At 42.6% G+C, this 21,166-nt stretch overlaps 2 protein-coding genes across 3 annotated transcripts; one reads left to right on the top strand and one right to left on the bottom strand.

Moving 5' to 3' along the window:
• The first annotated feature begins 1,556 nt into the window (after window positions 1-1,556).
• Window positions 1,557-17,457, top strand: LOC106608646 (dispatched homolog 2 (Drosophila)). The gene is made up of 8 exons (XM_014206763.2): window positions 1,557-2,138; window positions 9,198-9,620; window positions 9,709-9,738; window positions 10,471-10,594; window positions 11,170-11,297; window positions 11,656-11,774; window positions 12,016-12,113; window positions 12,492-17,457. The coding sequence occupies exons 1-8, from the start codon at window positions 2,047-2,049 to the stop codon at window positions 15,990-15,992; spliced, it is 4,515 nt and encodes a 1,504-aa protein (XP_014062238.2). The 5' UTR covers window positions 1,557-2,046; the 3' UTR covers window positions 15,993-17,457.
• On the bottom strand, window positions 17,452-20,185 carry rpusd2 (RNA pseudouridine synthase domain containing 2). 2 transcript variants are annotated; one of them, XM_014206935.2, is made up of 4 exons: window positions 20,102-20,185; window positions 19,292-19,488; window positions 18,848-19,144; window positions 17,452-18,640 (listed from the first exon to the last, which is right to left on the bottom strand). In XM_014206935.2, exons 2-4 carry the CDS (start codon window positions 19,358-19,360, stop codon window positions 17,843-17,845), a joined length of 1,164 nt encoding a protein of 387 aa, XP_014062410.1. In that variant the 5' UTR covers window positions 19,361-19,488; window positions 20,102-20,185; the 3' UTR covers window positions 17,452-17,842. The 2 variants fall into 2 exon arrangements, with proteins under 2 accessions (XP_014062410.1, XP_014062327.1); XM_014206852.2 differs by having other exon boundaries at window positions 19,292-20,159.
• Window positions 20,186-21,166: the final 981 nt, after the last annotated feature.

The raw sequence follows: 21,166 nt of genomic DNA, 5'->3' as shown, positions 1-21,166 counted from the left end.
TGAAATGTATGCATTTACTACTGTAAGTCGCTCTGGATAGGAGCGTCTGCTAAATGACTAAAATGTAAATATACCTTGTTGCTCATTTGGGAACAATCATCACAATTCTCATAGCATGCCTTTTAATACTCCTGGCCCTTTATCTTCCTATCTCGTGTTCATAAGCAACATCTTGCCTTTGGGAACCTCTTGTATCCCTTATTAGGGAAATCTTTCCGCTCCGTCTTGAGCTGTATCCAGGACATAAATAAACCATTTTCGCTCGCATCACTACTCACTGAGAAGAAATCTGCCACAGGAAATTACCATGGGTGTCGTTTCAGGTCCAACCTTAATCCAGAGTAGACAAAGCTATAGGCGGGCTGAGGATGTAACGGCATTAGCCTCAACGCTTCATGATCAACCCTCACAGCTTATTTACAGACTGAATGTACTGTAGCTACAGTACAACATTGTCTTACAATATAGATACTAAACCCAGTGTTTAATCTGTCATGTGAAAATCCAATGGCAATGGGCAGATTGAAGCTCATTCTGAGTACTGTGCATCTGTAGGCCTACTTAAGTATCTTGTCATATAGACTACTCATACTTGCATAGATTTATCTTAAGAGCGAAATGCCATGTTTCAAATGTTATTAAGTCAATAACCTCGGAATTTCTTTGGAGCTAATTGACTGTTTCTCGAAAGAAAAGACTGTTTGGAACATGTACATCTAAATGTGAGCTACATCAATGGGTTCTTGACATAATATGCTACTCGGTAGGCATATTTAAAATGTTAGTCAAAATTATAATCCCTAGCTAACAAAAAAGAAATGGTTTCTCTAGAAAAGGAACTGCTTGCTTGGATCATCTAAATCAAATGTTTTGACACAGACAAGTTGTTGATAAAGGATGATTTCAGACTGTGTCTCTGTGTTGCAGAATACGTTGGTATTTTCAACCAATTTTTCCAATGGTTGCCCCTGAGTGTAAAAAAAAACACCATTGATCTTTCCTCCAGCCTACACTAATGGGATCATTGATGACGACGAGGTGTCTGCATTATGATTCATATGTAGACACAAACCAGCTGGCGTGCCACTGATCCTTCACCAGAGGAGCCTGCATGATGTCTTTATGAAGAGTAACCGAAGGAGGAGCAGACTCGCTCCCTCTCAGGTCCCAGGTGCCTTTTCTGTCTGCATTAAAAAGGACAGCAGAGTGTTAATCAGCAGAAGAGCGTTATCACCTGATGGCTACATTGACAGCAAATTAGGTAACGGCTCTAAAATATGAGCTGGAGCTAAACTTTCATTAATGGAGTACTGTAATTCTATTTGGAAGCAAAACTAAGAGTATTTCCCAAATCTAACCCTCTGGGACCACAATATTATATACAAAAAAATAGGTGTAGCTTATTTAGTCTTCTGTATTGTATTTACACCAAAACAGTGTAATTTAACTATTGCTTCGGCCAATCTAATCTAAAAGGACAGTTGCTCGTTATGTAGGCTAGTTATGTGACAATACAAACATTTCGCTACACCCGCAATAACATCTGCTAAATATGTGGATGTTACTAATAAAATTTCACTTGATTTGATACTGTATTATTCACAATAAATTATTCAGACTTACAGGTTCATGGCATTCGTTCAGCTTTCTATATAAAAAGGTAAATAATAGATTTAAGAAGAGGAGAGAAATGTACCAGATATTGTTTTGAATAGCGGGCTACGCACGGATCAAAACAATGCAGGCAGTATCGTCGATACATTGTATCCGTGTCATACTGTATAGGCCAGCACCACCCTCAATTGAACAGCGCCAGTGCTATTCACGGCCATCTAAACTTCTCCTCAACAGCAGAAGAGCTCATCACACCACGTCGACCAATAAGCAAGCCAGGCTTTAGCAGATCGGTTACTCAAACATCCATCCATCCATCCCTTTTGCCGTTGTACAATAGAACCGATCTTACTATTCCAAGTAGTAAACACGAGGCTGAATTACTCAATTTCCCAGTTGGAAATTTCCGAGAGGAGAAAAGTAACTGATAGAATGGATACTTGCTCTATCACCGATGAGCGCGCAGACGCTATAGTCATGGATTCGCCAAGAACTGAAAGACCTGCAAGGGAGACATTTCAAAGGTACGTAGCCTTTCGTTCTCTTTTCACCTCAAAAAAGGCACGGTGTTAGTCTAGTCGGCTGTTAAATTATTCCTCTGCATCATTAAATATACATTGGTATTGGTGCTTTGTCCAGCCATTATTGCCGTTATGTCAGTGTAGGCTATATCAATCTGTCTGTCAATGAAAATCAATTTTCTTTGTATTTGTACGCAGTTGATGACCAAAGCAATACATTTCATGGGTTTCTCAGGATCCTATTCTTCAATACTGTATTTATTATAATGTACAAATGTGCAACTGCTTACATGAATTTGTAAATCAAGAGCAGACTAAAACAGGAAGAAGTCCATCTTTCATTTACTCGTTTTTGGTGGGTGAGAAATACATTGATTTGTATTTGTAAAATGTGTTCTCAAATGCTCTACAATAGCAGCCAATCTCTCCCCAGAGTATGTTTAATTTAAATGTAATAGTCCAATAACAGGTTGAGTGTGGCAGTCAATTCACCCAATCCACAACCAACATTCACTTCAATATGCAATCTCCCGGGACCCAGAGATATCTGGTATTCCTCAGCTACCCACTCTGTGCTCTCCCAAGTCAGCATAATGCAGATATGCATACGACATTGCTGACACAATAGGCTACTGTAGGGTCGGCTCAGGGGAAACCACAAATCCACTGGGCAAAACTCCACCATGACAGTTGTTCGATAGATAACTAATAGTCACTACATTGCCCCTGCTTTAGTTTAGCCGTCAACATTTGACATACACTATATATACAAAAGTATGTGGAAACCCCTTCAAATTAGTGGATTTGGCTATTTCAGCCACACCCGTTGCTGACAGGTGTATAAAATCAAGCACACAGCCATGTAATCTCCATAGACAAACAATGGCAGTAGAATGGCTCGTACTGAAGAGCTCAGTGACTTTCAACGTGGTACCGTCATAAGATGCCACCTTTCCAACAAGCCAGTTTGTCAAATTTCTGCCCTGCTTCCCCGTTCAACTGTAAGTGCTGTTATTGCGAAGTGGAAACGTCTAGGAGCAACAACGGCTCAGCAGCAAAGTGGTAAGCCACAAAAGCTCACAGAACAGGACCACCGAGTACTGAAAAATCATCTGTCCTCGGTTGCAACACTCACTACTGAGTTCCAAACTGCCTCTAGAAGCAACGTCAGCACAATAACTGTTCGTCTGGAGCTTCATGAAATGGGTTTCCATGGCTGAGCAGCCGCACACAAAAAAAAGCTTGCTGCCATAGGACTATAGAGCAGTGGAGATGTGTTCTCTGAAGTGATGAATCACGCTTTACCATCTGGCAGTCCGACGGACTAATCTGGGTTTGGCGGATGGCAGGAGAACGCTACCTGCCTGAATGCATAGTGCCAACTGTAAAGTTTGGTGGAGGAGGAATAATGGTCTGAGGCTGTTTTTCATGGTTCGGGCTAGGCCCCTTAGTTCCAGTGAAGGGAAATCTTAACGCTACAACGTACAATAACATTGTAGACGATTTCCAACTTTGTGGCAACAGTTTGGGGAAGGCCTTTTCCTGTTTCAGCATGACAATGCCCCCGTGCACAAAGCGAGATCCATACAGAAATGGTTTGTCAAGATCAGTGTGAAAGAACTTGACTGGCCTGCACAGAGCCCTGACCTCAACCCCATCAAACACTTTTGGGATGAATTGGAATGCCGACTGCAAGCTAGGCCTAATCGCCCAACATCAGTGCCCGACCTCACTAATGCTCTTGTGGCCAAATGGAAGCAAGTCCCCGCAGCAATGTTCCAACATCTAGTGGAAAGCCTTCCCAGAAGAGTGGCTGTTATAGCAGGAAAGGGGGAACCAACTCTATATTAAAGCCCATGATTTTGGAATGAGATGTTTGACGAGAGGGTGTCCACATACTTTTGGTCTGCAGTGTATTACAGTACTTTATGTAATAGCTATGGTTAGATACATATAATTCTCTCAATATACTGATGAATTGGTTTGACTTGTGGATTAGGGAACTATTGGATAAACACTTAAACACAATTAACAGGGAATAATACTAATGTCCGGTTTCTCCAACACAGATGAAAACTAGTCCTGCAGTCCAGCCTCAGGCCTAATTTGTGTCTGGGTAACTGGCCCTAAATGTTCTACGTAGAAGTATTTTTGTTGAGATGTGTGCTATAGGTGCATCTTGGGAGGTTACTAAAAGAAGGTCAATAAAGGGATAATGTGAGATTCTGTCAGATGAACCATTTTTATATTTCTGTGTGCAGTATGAAGGAATTTAGAGTTAGTTTCACAAGCTAATGTTTAACTAGCATTAGTGAAATGACTGGAACTCTGCAGCTTAACTACCAGAATCTCGTAGTATCCCTTTAAGTCAGCCACAAACAAAATGACCGGCCCCGCTGGCCGCAACTCTGCTTTAAGTTGATTTATAAGTATTCTAAGCTCTAAAAGCGCTTAATTTTCAGGGGGGGTTCAGTTGGGTTTTTTTTCCCCAGAGGTCACCGAAGACAAGAAAGCTGAGCATCATAGACCATGTGTCTGCCATATGGAAAGCTGAGCATCATAGACCATGTGTCTGCCATATGGAAAGATGAGCATCATAGACCATGTGTCTGCCATATGGAAAGCTGAGCATCATAGACCATGTGTCTGCCATATGGAAAGATGAGCATCATAGACCATGTGTCTGCCATATGGAAAGCTGAGCATCATAGACCATGTGTCTGCCATATGGAAAGCTGAGCATCATAGACCATATGTCTGCCATATGGAAAGCTTGCGTTTCATAATGCCATTTTTTTTTTTAAACTACACTGAACAGAAATAGAAACGCAGCATGTAAAGTGTTGGTCCCATGTTTCATAAGCTGAAAAAAAAGATCCCAGAAATGTTCCATATGCACAAAAAGCTTATTTCTCTCAAATGTTGTGCACAAATTTGTTTACATCCCTGTTAGTGAGCATTTCTCCTTTGCCAAGATAATCCATCCACCTGACAGGTGTGGCATATCAAGAAGCTGATTAAACCTTATGCTGGGGACAATAAAATGCCACTTTAAATGTGCAGTTTTGTCACAACACAATGCCACAGATGTCTCAAGTTTTGAGGGAGTGTGCAATTGGCATGATGACTTCAGGAATGTCCATCAGAGCTGTTGCCAGAGAATTGAACATTCATTTCTCTACCATAAGCCACCTCCAACGCCATTTTAGAGAATTTGGCAGTATGTCCAACTGGCCTCTCAACTGCAGACCACGTGTAACCACGTCAGCCCAGGACCTCCACATCTGTCTTCTTCACCTGCGGGATCGTCTGAGACTAGCCACTGGGACAGCTGATGAAACTGAGGAGTATTTCTGTCTGTAATAAAGCCCTTTTGTGGGGAAGAACTAATTATGTTTGGCTGGGCCTGGATCCCCAATGGGTGGGCCTTGTGTCGAAGTGGGTGGGCCTATGTCCTCCCAGGCCCACCCATGGCTGCACCCCTGCCCAGTCATGTGAAATCCATAGATTAGGGCCTAATGAATTTATTTAAATTGACTTATTTCCTTATATGAACTGTGACTCAGTAAAATCATCGAAATTGTTGCGTTTATATTTTTGTTCAGTATATTGGTCAGAAAAGGCACATAAATACTTTTCTGTCCTTTTCATGATGATAAACCAGACACCTGTTATTGACACTGGAGGAGGGAGTGACAACGCTGGAGGTAATAGTTGAAAGATCCTGTAGTCAGTGTAGCATCTCTTGCACAACTCTATGCAGTGCCTTTCCAAACCTGTTTTATTTTTTTGAAAATGCATAGAGCTGTTACCTTTTGGTCTTGACTAATGATAAAAATAAAAAAAAATACATTTTGTCTTATTTCATACATGTACAAGTGTGTATTAAAACACTTGTGAATTGCAGATGTTTTTTTTTTTTTGCATATCCCACTCTCCCTGATGATATGCAACCACTGACACTCAGGTACCTTTGTCAAACTTCCCCATGATGCATCAGCTGCCTGCTTACTCAGTAGCCAACAAAAACCAACCACAACAATCAATATTCAATTCTGCATGAGAAGTACCAAATGCATCATAATAATTAGTCGAGTGGTTAAATGCTGTGAAACCAAAGAGAGTGGTTAAATGCTGTGAAACCAAAGAGAGTGGTTAAATGCTGTGAAACCAAAGAGAGTGGTTAAATGCTGTGAAACCAAAGAGAGTGGTTAAATGCTGTGAAACCAAAGAGAGTGGTTAAATGCTGTGAAACCAAAGAGAGTGGTTAAATGCTGTGAAACCAAAGAGAGTGGTTAAATGCTGTGAAACCAAAGAGAGTGGTTTAATGCTGTGAAACCAAAGAGTGGTTAAATGCTGTGAAACCAAAGAGAGTGGTTAAATGCTGTGAAACCAAAGAGAGTGGTTAAATGCTGTGAAACCAAAGAGAGTGGTTAAATGCTGTGAAACCAAAGAGAGTGGTTAAATGCTGTGAAACCAAAGAGAGTGGTTAAATGCTGTGAAACCAAAGAGAGTGGTTAAATGCTGTGAAACCAAAGAGAGTGGTTAAATGCTGTGAAACCAAAGAGAGTGGTTAAATGCTGTGAAACCAAAGAGAGTGGTTAAATGCTGTGAAACCAAGAGAGTGGTTAAATGCTGTGAAACCAAAGAGAGTGGTTAAATGCTGTGAAACCAAAGAGAGTGGTTAAATGCTGTGAAACCAAGGAGAGTGGTTAAATGAGAAAAAAAACATCACCTCCCAATGATATGCTGTTACACATTTGCTATTGTAAGCAGAGAATCCCACTTCGGACACCAATGTATTTCTGCATGTTACTCCACATCATACACACCTTAAGAGTACATGGCCGGAGATCATGAACGATTTGCTATGGTGTACGCTACTACTGAACACGACCCCCCTGGTACATCGTGTCGGTTCAAACAAAGGACAAATACTGACATGGTTCCCTCATGAACAACGTGCTTGCTAATTCCATCTCCATAAAATAATTAAACAGGCCACCAGTAGTAGTAGTAGTAGTACGGGGGCCAAACATGAAAGCAGCAGTGTAAGCATATCAACACCTTTAGACCCAAATACGATGTAATATCAACGTTTAGCAAAATGCACAGCGCTGTTCCACCGAGGGTGGTGCTGGTCGACAGTATGACACGAATACAGTGTAGCAGAGTATCGGCATAGTAACACCCTCTTTAGACTGAAATACAATGTCATGTCAACCTTTGATAGAACGTTTCCCATGTCAATTCATATTTGAGAGATTGGCAATATCTCAGGCGATTGTTGTTTGATACGTTGCTTACATGCAGGGGGCTCGTAACGCCTAGCTGGAGGTATTTTTGTAACTGCTCTTATCAATCAATAATGAAATTGATCGACTAATTGCCTAGCTAATGCAAGCATGACCTAGTTCTATTAAAAGTGGTCAACGAGAAGCAGTGAAACGCAGAGTTTACCACTGCAGTAACACAGTGGGCAGCAGAAGCCCCCATCATGCTGCCGTCAGTGCTCAGTGCAACTTCTAATTGGACAGCAAAGAAATAATGCTTTCACCGGAGTAAGTTCAGAAGCAAGCTGGTGACGCATCAGCCACCTAACTGCAACATATTTTCTTCTCCCTGCCAAAATGGTCATCTTGACGGGGTGATTTGAGTGGAACCACTACGTAGCTTTGAGAAATTGACTCCACACTTTTATGCGACCGATACATCTTTACACTTTTTTTAATTATTAATACAGCTACATTTTGAAATGCACCATGGCACACAGTCGAGTTGTGATGAATTTGCTGCCCACCTATCTCTCCCCGGTGGTTGGAAATGCAAATAAAGCCCTCAAGTACTGCTCTCTGTTTACTTACCCCGTCGCCTTGGTGATGAGGTGATGGGGTCAAAGAAGTGGCGTCTCAGTCCACCCAGACGACCAGGTCTGGAAAAACAACCCATAACGTCATTTGACCCTCTAACCGAAGTCAGATTGAAATTAGACTGTGCATAAATGTCTGGTTGTCCCCACGCAATATCTCAGACAGCACTGGGCCAATTTTGACTAAACTTGGGTGAATGATGCGTCTTGCCATCGAGATCCGGCATTTTTTAATTTTTATTATACTGATTGGCCCAAGGCGGGAGCTATAGTAATTAACTGAAATGTGTTAGTCACATGCGATATCTCAATTGGCCCAAGGGGGGACGCTGCAAAATTCGTTGTGGGACGACATGTTTACTGTTGCCTTGTTTAATTCAGTCATACTATAGAGCCCTCAAACTCAACTCTGGACCTCAAAGCCGGTTCCACTGCATTTTTTCATTGTTCCCCTCTAATTAGACCTGGGACACGAGGTGGGTGCAATTAATTATCAGGTAGAACAGAAAACCAACAGTCTCCGAACCTCGTAGATTCAGAGTTGAATACCCCTGCTATAGAGTATTGTAATAACGTGCATTCAATATTACTTACAGTTCAGTAAATAAGGATTCTGATTTAGAAACGTTACTTGTCATTAGGCCTAACGCAATTACCAATAGTGCTTAACGTAGTCAGCTCTCTCTCGCTCACTGATAGTCAGCAGTTTCATTGTGTATAGTTTATGTCCTGTTCTTTAGAGAAAACACCAGGAAGAAAAGCACATAACTTAACCCATAACATCTGTGCAATGCACGTCCTCCATAAACATGAGTCATTCTTCATCAGATCCACTGCAGCCTCCATCAACAGGACTCTCTTTTGGATGCTGAAATGCAGGCAGGGCAGATGGAGCATCTCTTGGACTAATTGGGCCTTCAAGCAATGAAACAATACTTTAGATGTCATTCCTTACCTAATTAATTTGTTTTTCCAAATTGGGTTTCAAGCAACGCAACAATACTTTGGAAGTCACCCCTTACACAATTCATTTGGTTTACCTACTGAAGGCTTAGTAAAAGTGTTGCAGCCAGGGAAGCAGCTGAGCTGAAACATTGATTATCGAAAATTCTGGTGTACATTTGACAATGACAAACTCTGCCACTGTAGGGGTTATAAATAAATACACTTTCCCCCCTTCTGTCTTTTCACAGTGAGATACCGGAGGTGTCACTGTGTCCTCCTGACAGCGTGTGCCCGGAGGCCCAGGCCACTCGGATCCAAACCGAAGGTGACCAGTCTGACAGCTGCAGCCTCCCCAGACCCTCCTCCTCCACCTCCTCCCAGCTCTACCACCAAGTCTCCCAGGGATGCACCTACCATTCACAGCAGCACCGACAATGTCACTGTTGTGGCCATCACAAGCCAATCAAAAGCAAAGCCTGTCTGGAGTCGCACCCAATCACTGTGGGTCCTCCTCACACCGACTGCTCGACAAGCGCTGTCAAGACAGGTCGCAGCTGCAGCCCCTCCCATGTCCCTTCCTGTCACAACGCTGTCCGCTGCCACTGGCTGCACGGTTCCCATGACGGCGGTGGCCTCCACAAGTCCAAACAGCATCATGTGGTCACAGTCAGGTCTGTAGTCCGTATGCTATACACAAGCATAATTATCATGCAAAAATTATAAAAAGGTCAATGACGCAGAATTATTTGTCTATTTTAGGGATGACGGACTCTACTGGATCCCTAGAAAGTCAGTATCCACGACAACAACATGATTGTGTAACAGCAAAATGACCTACAATTTCCATTGCATCCTTAATGTGCACAGTGCATGGCAGTAATTAGGACGAAAAATATATTTAGTCTTTCATTTAGCTTTACAACATGGTTCTAAGCTCAAAATAGTATTTCATTAAGCTATACAACATGGTCGTAAGCTCAAAAGTATTTATCTATACAACATGGTCATAAGCTCACAATAGTATTTCATTAAGCTATACAACATGGTCGTAAGCTCACAATAGTATTTCATTAAGCTATACAACATGGTCATAAGCTCACAATAGTATTTCATTAAGCTATACAACATGGTCGTAAGCTCACAATAGTATTTCATTAAGCTATACAACATGGTCGTAAGCTCACAATAGTATTTCATTAAGCTATACAACATGGTCATAAGCTCACAATAGTATTTCATTAAGCTATACAACATGGTCGTAAGCTCACAATAGTATTTCATTAAGCTATACAACATGGTCGTAAGCTCACAATAGCATTGCATAACCCAAAATATGAGTACTGGTGACCAATGTTTTGAAATTGAATGTTAAATGTTGTACTTAACTGAAAAATACTTGAACCATGAGACTTTCCTAGCACAGTCACCGAGTGAGACACACAGTACAGTCCTTTTACTATGCAAATCCCATTAGAGATAAGTGTCTACAGATCTTCTTTTCCTGTGGCATTTTCTTGACAGTTACTCCCAGGTGGTAGTGAAGTATCCTCTGGCGGTGCTCGTCGGGTGTGCAGTAGTCCTCCTGGGATGCTCCCTAGCCGGCCTGTTGATTGGTCCCCTGCCAGACTTCTCTGACCCGCTGATGGTGAGTGCCTCTCTCTGCAGCACTGTCGCGTTCTCTGCCAACTTTTCTGTCAAACCGAATGCTACTGTAAACCCCTTTTTTTAGCTCGTCCCTGCCTCTTGAAAAGCTGCCGTAAATAAAGTAGACCCGGCAGATCTCTCAAAAAAAATGACATCTTGTCAGCTCAGAAATACAAGTGTAACCATATCAGTGCAATTGCAGGTATAATGTACAGTCAAGAATAGTTACATAAACAAATTGAATTACCATGTGTGTAATAAATGTGTACAGTTAAACTCATGGCGATCAACATGTAATGACCATGGCAGAGACAAGGGTAAAAATTAATCTTGAAGAATATTGAAGACAACGCTATATCAATCAACACTGTATGTACAATGTCACTATCAATTTTCAAAGCATCCATTCTAGTATGTCACTAAACCTTAGCATCTAAATCAGTCTTTATTCACCTACTGTAGGCCAAACAGTCAGCATTAGGCGTACATATTTCTCATGTAAATTAATTCAGTATTGTTTTCCTGCTTCGGCTGTCGTCAGATGTTGTTCCGTTGACTTTGATGTTTTTAATGCAGGGGTTTGAGCCTCGAGGAACATACATTGGGGTGCGACAGTCTGCCTTGGCCAAGCTTCAGCAGAACACAGGGCCTGGAAACACACTGTCTCTGATACCGCAACACCTCAAAGACAAGACAGCTGGGAGGTACTGTGCTAAAACCGGAGGAGCTCTCCACCACACACAGAGAGCCCTGCACAAAATGGCTGCCACAGCAGAGTAGAACCATGGGACATTGTGTTCACTCAGCCCCAGATTATAATTACTCACTAAAACAGGCTACAATTTGGCATCTTTCAGTTCAGAGGCACGATAGAGATGGAACAGGGTTACACTTGCACATGATATAGTATAGCTACGATTAATAAATGCTGGATTATTGTATAGGGAGTCCATATGTCCATTGTTGCTTGGGGTGCTGATTTAGCTATTGCCTGTGTGATTGATATGAATTGTATAGATGTCTCATGTATAATTGTGTTGTGTTCATGTTTATTTTATTAAGCTATGGAGACGGTAGCGGAGGGGATGCCGGTGGGAGCCAGGAACAGTCGTCCAGGCAACGGTCTAAAAGAATGCTAGACAGGGATTCGGCCCAAGACACATTCCTCTGTGACGCTCCAGGTAGGCTACTAACATGTCTCTCTGCTACTAGAGAAATGTTCCTAAAACTTTAGCAGGAAACATACCCATAATGTATCAATTAAAGATCTAGGTATCGACGAGCTAGTTCATCATTCCAGTGTTCACTTTCAGTTATGAGCAAAACATAAGCAATCCCTCTAGATACATTTTTGTAAGTGGAGACTGAGGACAGTCTTTGTTGAGGGATGCCATGTTCTTTACTCCATCTGTGACATCACAGGAGAACGCTACGCCCAGCTTGTCTTCCGCTCTGGAAACTCTGCCAGTCTTTGGAGCCTGAAGGCAATCTACTCCATGTGCGAGATGGAGCAGGCCAGGGTAGGTCTTCATGCATCTTACAAATCACCAGACCATCTGCCATATATCCACCATTACTAATCAGACCACAAAATCGGGGAGCCAACTCAAACAAATAAAATACCTTTCTGGGCTACAGAACTTGGCAGGCACTGATAGCACACATCTTAAAACGTTTATATTTATTTGAAAGAGAACAAAAAAAGGTTTTATTGATCCCCATTAGCTCGTAGATGAAAATAAGTTATGTGGAAATTTGCTATAAAATCTGTCCCTTTCAATTTACTCTTGTAATAAAAAGATATATGGAACATCAATTACATTGATTTTGCCATAGGTAGAGGGAGAATAAGTCAACACAAGTGTGTAAATGCCAAACTTCTCTTCTCCATGTTTCAGATTCGTTCACAACCCCACTTCCAAGATCTCTGCAAGCAACATATCCGATTGGAAGTGGACGGTGCCACAATCAGGGGCGGATGCTGTCCAAGTTGGTCACTGGGAAACTACCTGGCACTTCTCAGCAATGCCTCATCCTGTCTCAGCCTGACCTCTGTGCAAGTGTCAGAGAGTCTGAGCCTACTACGCTATTGCGCCCCATACTACCACGATGGAAGTCTGGTGGCATATTGTGCAGAGAGGGGCTCGCAAGGCAACTGTGCATCTGTGCCGACTCGGTGCAAACAATCTCGTGCCGTTTTCCAGATATTGCATTACCTGGTTGATAAGGACTTCCTAGGGCCACAGACAATAGAATATCAGGTCCCCTCACTGAAATATAGCCTCCTGTTTCTACCGGTGGAAAAAGGAGATCACTTGATGGAAATATACATGAACAGCCTTGAAGGTCGTGAGCTTACATACAAGAACACTACTATTACAGGAATGGACCTAGGCATCAAGCAAAAGCTTTTCAAGTATTACCTGGCTAGGGACTCCATCTACCCTGTTCTGGCTGTAGTTTCACTGTTCCTCACCATAGCCCTTTATTTGCAGTCTCTTTTCCTATCAGCTCTGTCTTTAGTTGCAATTGTGGGTTCTCTCTTGACTTCCTATTTCTTCTACAAAGTGGTTTTTCAGCTGACATTCTTCCCTTTCCTCAACTTAGCTTCAGCTTTCATCCTGTTTGGTAGTTGCTCTAACCACGCCTTCACTTTCATTGATTTCTGGAACCTACAACTATCCCAGAATCCACCCGTTTCTCTAGAGATAAGAGTCAATCGAGTTCTCCAAGAGGTCGGATATTTGATATTGGCATCAGGCCTGACTTCTAGTGCCACGTTCTTCTCGGGGTTCCTGAGCAGCATCACGGCAGTCAGATGCTTTGCTGTGTACCTGGGAACGGCTTCCTTAATCTGTACTTTTTCCGCTCTTGCGTGGCTGCCCAGCTCGCTCATATTACGCGAGCGCTACACTGTGCCTGCCTCAGCCTCTGTTAATGCACAGGCATGGAAGCCTTGCTGCACGAAAAATATTGGCGGGTTCTGGGACACAAGCTCGCGAAAGCGGTGCCTCTTCACCTTAGGTCAGAAGCTACGAGGGTTAAAGCGGGGACTGTCCGACACCTCCAATTTACTTTTCCTGAAAATCCTCCCATGTGGAGTGGTCAAGTTCAGATACATTTGGATCTGCTGGTTCGCAGTGTTGGCCGCAGGAGGAACATACATCTCAGTTGTAGACCCTGGTATGAGACTACCCACTTTAGACAACAGGGCAACTCAGTTATTCCGCTCTAGCCATCCCTTTGAAAGATATGACGCTGAATATCGCTACCAATTCATGTTTGAACGGCTGGTGAATGGGGAGGACAAGCTCATTACATTGACTCTTGTTTGGGGAGTCATCCCAACCGATAACGGCAATCACTTTGATCCAAAAAGCAATGGATCTTTAGTTATGGATCCAGAGTTTAACATGAGTAGCCCAGAGGCTCAGGTGTGGTTGAGAGACTTGTGTGGAAGAGTTCAAAACCAAAGTTTTTATTTACCATCATCATCATCATCTGAAAACGAAGGCTCAACAGACAACGTCTGTATTGTCGAGCAACTCATACACTGGGTGTCTATTCGACGATGCTCAGAGAGTGAGGATGCCTTCCATTTTTGCTGCAACGATATTCCCTTTCCTTACCCACCGGGTGTTTTTGAACAATGCCTGAGCATGATGGTGGCCGAGCGGCATGCAGAGGGCTATGTGTCCGAGGTTGGAGGCCTACATTTTGAGGCAGATGGTCGAATAGCAGCCCTGGTAATGGTATTTAGAACTACGCACCGCTATAGCTACAACTTTAGTCACACCACCCTTTTCTATAATGATATTGTGTCATGGTTTAATGGTGAAATGTCTGGCGCACCACTGGGACTAAAGGAAGGATGGTTCGTGAGCCAGTTGACACTATTTGACTTGCAACAATGTCTAAGCTCAGAAACCCTTGTGGTCACTGGGTTCTCTGTAGCCCTAGCGTTTGTCTTGCTTCTTCTGACCACATGGAATATTCCACTGAGTATTTATGGCACTGCTGCTGTTGGAGGAAGTGTTTTTGTCACCATCGGCCTCCTGGTCCTTCTAGAATGGCAGCTTAGTGGTGTGGAGGCACTGTTCATATCAGCTGCTGCTGGGCTGTCTGTCGACTTTTTAGCCAACTACTGCATATCATATAATTCAGCTCCACACTCTGATAGAATTGGAAGAGTTGCACATTCTCTTAAAAGAATGAGCTGTCCTGTAGCAATAGGATCCGGGGCCTTCTGTTGTGTGGGCATCGCCATGCTCCCTACTACTGCCTTGTTGTTCAGAAAGCTGGGGATTTTCTTATTTCTGGTGAAATGTGTAGCATGTGGATTTGCCACTTTCTTTTTCCAATCCCTATGCTGCTTTTTCGGTCCTCAAAAGAACTGTGGGAAAATAATGTTGCCATGTTCATCTGAACCGGGGACTGAAAGTCTGCCCTCCTGCTCAGCAGCAGAACCTAGGTCCTCGACCTGCGCAGCCAATGGGGCTTTTGGAAGATCAAGAGTTCGAAGGAATTTCAATAAAGACGAGGGTAATTACCTTTACCCAAACCATCAGCGTCAAAGACAGCGACAGGTAGGGGGCGGAAGGGAGCCTGAGCAGTATGAACTTCAGCCATTGGCCTGTCAGCTGAGTGACAGCTTTGAGAACAGCACATGTACTAGTAAGCTATCCAACAGACCCTCAGTTCTCTCGGATGACATCCAGTTCGGTGGGCTGAGTCCCAGGAGGGATGTGGAGAGGAGCAACATTGAGGCAGATAGCGAAGAGCTCTGTGGGAGGCACCACAAAGGCTGTCACCCACCCCCAGCTTTGCAGACCTCTTCCCCATACAAAGAAAACACCCTAAGGCCTGTAGTAGCTCCTCCAGGTGACCTGGCTAAGGAAAGGCTCTTGTGCAAGACGTGCAGAGGACAGTCTGCTGGCATCAAGCACTGGAACGTATCGCTGTCCTCTTCCTCAAGCATGGAGGACACCATCATTAGTCAAACAATAGAAACAATTTACCAGCCATCCCTCTCAAAGGACGAGGCCCCTAATAGTACCTTTAAGCGTCACCCTCACAAACGCCTACTGTCATCTCAGAGTTCATTTGACGGGCTAGAGGATTCCAATGAGACTTGCTTGAGTGACATTGAACCTGGACCCTCAAACCAACAGACTTCTATTGAAGCAGAGGGAGAACTGGAACCACAACCAGGGCACCTTAACGGAAAGAGAGATACCCTACGTCTCTCCCTGAGAGAGACCACGTATGAGACAGCCTCTCCGGGGTGTGGGAGGGGCCGTACGAGTCAGAGTGAAGGACCAGTGATGTTGCCAAACAGTAAACCAGATTTGCCTGATGTATGGATCAAACGAGATGGGCAGAGGGAAGATACAAGCTGAATTGGATTTCAAAAGATTATGTCTAATCTAAGCATGGAGAAGTGTTCAGTTCATTATCTGTCAGCTTGATTAGCTCAGTCAGAAACTGCAGAATGTTACGTTGTGAATAAGATCCTTTGTAATGGATTTACACATTTTGGAAAATTCACAGCTGGACAGACACTGGAACTTGGATATTCACTGGACTTTTTGTTAATCCACTGTACTACCCTGATCTATATCCATCGTCTGGATAGATTCTTAGACAATAATGTCATTTGAACACTTTAGAATCATTTCAAAATACATTTTAGATGTGAGGGAAGGGGCTCTTTTGTTTGAACACAATGCGCTTGGCTATGTATTCCACGCACCCACCATCAAAACAAGACATTTTATCATAACATGGTGATGGAAGTTACATCACTACAAGTAGATCAGAAATTGTGTGTACTGTCAAATACATTTTGTAAACCACTTCACTGTTAGAATGTACAACACTCATTGCTGTTGTACAAAGTCAATGCCAAGAAATGTAACATTAATTTGGTGACTTAAGACAATTCTGTGTGTATGAATTATTTAGGGGACCTGAACAGCACTGTTATACACACAGTAGGGAGCTGCAGATGCACTGCAGATGTATATAGTGAGCCTTATCCTTTGATAATGAAAGAACGAAGGTCTTGTACATGAAACCAACTGATGTATTGGCAGGCCTGAATCTGACAAAGGTGATTTTACCAGCTTGGTGGCTCCTTCCATCATTAAACATGACTTGTAGATGACCAGCTTCACAGCACGGTTCAAAGAAATGTAGAATCAGCGTTCTATGTAGAGTAATACGATCTCTACTAAGGCTTGACTGGGTAATCAACAATTGTAGTTCTACATCCGCAGAGCAGCCTTCACTACATTTCACCACCTGCTGGAACATCAGATTAATATATATATATATATGTTTGCCTTGACAGAACACATGCAGTATATGGATCATGGTGTACAATGTGCAGCATGTGCCAAATCTTTGCAACAGTCGTTTTTCCATGAAGAAAATGTAAATGTGTTTTATGTGAAAAGGGATTATCCTTTACATTAGTGGCAATATGGTTTCAGAGTTGTATTTTTGGTTCAAAATACAACCCAGAATAATGTATGTATTAAGGGTTTAATTATGTTTTGATGAAATGACTGCAAAAATTAATGCGAAGAATTGACAACAATTGTAAAATGTGCCTACAAGCAGGGTTATTTTGAAGTTGTTTCATCCGAAAGGGTTTCCTTTTGACAACTGATTCAATGATCATAAGTCTTGGATGAGCTTTTGAAATAACCTGCCTTAGAGAAAGGAATGATAGAACTTAACTTTAGGCTTTTGAGGAGCAGAGAAAACGGAAAGGTTGCAATGACTATTAAACCTGAGATAACACGGTACTTGTACTCATTTTCACATGGTGGAAAGTAAAAAAATAAAAGTGTATTTTTCCTGCAGAATGGGTTGTTTTATTCAATGTCATGAAAATACAATTTCATTGTCAACTTTATGAAAATGCTTATTTGGTTTTCAATTAGAAGGGCTGTTGAAAATAAATCCTAGATAAGCATCTTCCTGGCTTAGAGTCCAATTGAAAATATATGGTCCAATGTAATATATCCCTTAACGTGAGTCATAGGGAAATGAATTATATAATTTAAAAACAGAATTATTCATGATTTACAGAACCGTGAGCTATAGAACTAACAACCGAGCTTGGTTCACCAAGTGTCCAAAGACACTTCAACAAAACAACAATAGTGATATTTTGCATCCTATTGGGCACATCACATAGTACACTGCCTGCACTTCTATTGTACAACATCACTATAGTGCCTTAGTCTTCAATCCAGTCATCCTTGGCCCAGTCAGGTAGGCGAGTTGAATATTCAAAGTCTGGTCCTTTATAGCGCAACGCATGGAGGTACATGATGAGCTCCTTCTCAGTGGGGTCCGGACGGAGAATCTTACACTCACTACACAGAGGGTCTTTCGTGTTTGTAGCAGCTAAGTGAGAAGATTCTGTGGACTCTGTTTGATCCCCATTTTCATCAGTTGGTCCAGGTACTGCACCAGGTAAGGCTGGACTGCTGTGGACCTGATTTGCACTCTGTTCTACGTCACTCAGTGTACAGTCACTTGAAACAGAATTGCAAACACGTGGCAACAGCTCTGGCTGAGGTGTCTGAGCATCTTCGCCATCTACGTCGGTCCGCACATTGCTCACCTGTACCATTCCCTCATCTGGAATGTCTAGGAGATGAAAACTCTCCTTCAAGCGATGTTCCTCCAGAATCGCTTTGAGAAGCTCATCGTCGCTCATGCCCATCAGGCCTCCCTTTGCCCTTTGGGGACCCCAAGCAGAGGAGCCATAGACAGGGTCGTTGAGGATGGGGTAGCCCAGGAACTGGAGGTGGACGCGAATCTGGTGAGTGCGGCCAGTGAGAGGGAGGCAACGCACTACACTGGAGTGGCCGTTCCAGCTGAGCCTTTGGAAGACTGTGCGGCAATCCTTGCCTTTAGGATGCACTCTGCACAGTCCCACCTTGAAGGAGACCACCAGGATGGGCTCCTCACAGATGATCTCACCCTCTGGAAACTCCCCTTCCACTCGACAGATGTACTCCTTCTCCAGCTGTAAAAGATGACAGACTGTTAAAGTTTGATATAAGTGACTGATAAAATATACTTTGTATGTTCCCTCTCAGAGAGATTATACTTGAGGCCCTATTTAATCTAAACTGATTTCTAGGATAAGTGAAGAAAAAAATGTATATATTATTAGTAAACACAATGTCCCTTTTCGATTGATTGGTGCACACTGGACTAGAGGATGTCTTACCTGTCTGTCTCGCACCAACACATCCAGTTTCTGGGACACTTCCAAAGTCCGGGCGAAGAGCAGCACCCCAGATGTTAGGCGATCCAGCCGGTGCACAGTGTGAAGGCCACATATGCCCCGTTCCTTTCCCAGGATGAAAATGACCGTGTTGTGACGGAAGCGCCCGCAAGGATGGACTGGCATCGAGGCTGGCTTGTCAACTACCAAAACCTCCCCATTATCTTCCAAAATCTCCAGTGGCCGTCCGACTACAGGCGGCTCATGGCGATGCACTGTATTCCTTAGGAAGTCATTGTTCTGAGGGGGGAAAAGACAAGTCTGACAATATTTATTATGCACAGATTAAAAAATAAATAAATGTAGGGACAATATTAGACTGTTGTATGCATCTAATTCAAGCCAACATAATCATAGAGTCAGGGACGAGACAAAGATTGAACTCACCCTGAGTGTTACAGAGAGGTCATCCATTGGTGTTTCATTGAGTCGGATGCGTCCTAGTTTGGAAGCCATAACGTAGTACTCCAACGGCTCAGCTCGGAATTCACTGCTGAAAACCTCCAGAAGACTTTTCCCAATCCAGCGTCCCTTGCAGTACGTTTTGAAGTCGAAATAGTACGGGCGCACTTTGCGTAGACCTCCTTCAAAATAGTATGTTGTTTCATCAAAATGCTCTTTGCTGAAGCTTACCCCGGGGTTGCGTTTTTGAGGGGGAGGAATGTATCTCTCTCCTGTACGGAGTTGTTTCTTCCCACCCCCTCGTCGTCTCTTTCCACGACTACTTTTCTCTGGGTCTTCCTTCTCTTCGCTCTTACGTTTACAAGTTTCTTTCACCTCGTCTGTGGTAGAATTGACTGAAGTGTTTGAGGTATTTACAGCGGACACCCTCGTCATTTCTGTCGACTCCATTGTATGCGACATTACTGTAAAATGGTGTTGATGCAAACGTGGGCCAGATGACAACTCATTTACTGAGTTGTAAAGCGTATGTTCTTTTGTCACTTTACAAATTAAATCGCTATAATTTGTGACGTTTATCAAATGCGCACTGCAAAGTCTAGCACGTGATAGTGTTCTGTTATTAAGCGTTATTTCGTGTTTGTTCAAGATTTGGAGAACATAGAAAATGTTCTTGACATAACGTACCATCAAATTTAAGAAAGAGTATCGTTTTCTCTAGGGAGTTCTGTAAAACCACTGTTTGTCGGTTAAAGGTAAATAAAATAATCTGTAAAATGTGTCCAAACTACTCACATGTATCTCCCGGAAGCAACCATGAAAGTATGGGTCTCCCTTCCAAATGACTGCGGGCACTCGTCGATGACGCCCCTGTGTGTTAGTAGTCCGTTTCAAAGCCTTATCAAATATCCGCATCCTCCTGACACGGAATATTGCTTCACACCTAATGCTTCACACATACAACGTAATAAAATCATAGACCTAAATAAATAGCATTTATGATCTCTTATACAAGCAATGGTTAAATTGATAGAGGCAAAGTGTATAAAAAAAAGGCCAAGGCCAAACAATCCCATCTCTCTCAAATAAAACAACATTATTTCCCATACATTTACACACAAACAAGCATTTTCATTACAATATTTGTATTAATAAATTATGACATTACTGTATAATCATTTCAGTATTTTTTTTTTTCAAAAATAAAGACTAAACTGCATCTATTCTCATCGTTATTTAAAAAGGGTTGTTTTTCTGTTGCCGATACAGACTAATTGTAATCATTTATAGGTTAGACTATGTTTACTTGCATTCACATCAGACATTAGAAAAAAATGAATCTTCAATTTATCAAGACATCTTCCTGATGGTTGGTGAAGTACGATCACTCAATTTGTGTGAGGGTTGTCATATCCCTTTAATTTTTGTAAAATGAAATACATGAATAAGCCGACCTTTCAGCTAGACATCTGTGAGGAACAAACAGTGGTTTGAATGCATGTACAAAACGGGAGTACTTAAATTAACGATTTTAGCAATCACAGACAGAGTCATTAATCCAAAAGCCCTTGGCAACTCTCTTCAACCCTCTGGGATAATGTTCATCTGCTGCCCAGTTTTAGTCAATAAGCAAATGGGAAGTGTTGCTAGGCAGCAGACAGACAGAGATCTAAAAAACTCAATAGCTGCAGCACCAGCACCACCTCCTGCAAGGGCAATCACACCACACAGCAGTCAGAGCTCACCCTGGAAAGAAAAACACAGAACAGCATCTCTCAAGAGATCAACTCTAGATGTGGGATGATGAATTAAGGCAAGGTCATGACGGCAGGCGGTGACAAAACTGACAACAATTATAAG

Source organism: Salmo salar, chromosome ssa01, assembly GCF_905237065.1.
Source record: "Salmo salar chromosome ssa01, Ssal_v3.1, whole genome shotgun sequence".
Taxonomy (NCBI): domain Eukaryota; kingdom Metazoa; phylum Chordata; class Actinopteri; order Salmoniformes; family Salmonidae; genus Salmo; species Salmo salar.
Note: the sequence above shows the minus strand (reverse complement) of the source record. Positions and strands in the feature narration are given on the sequence as shown.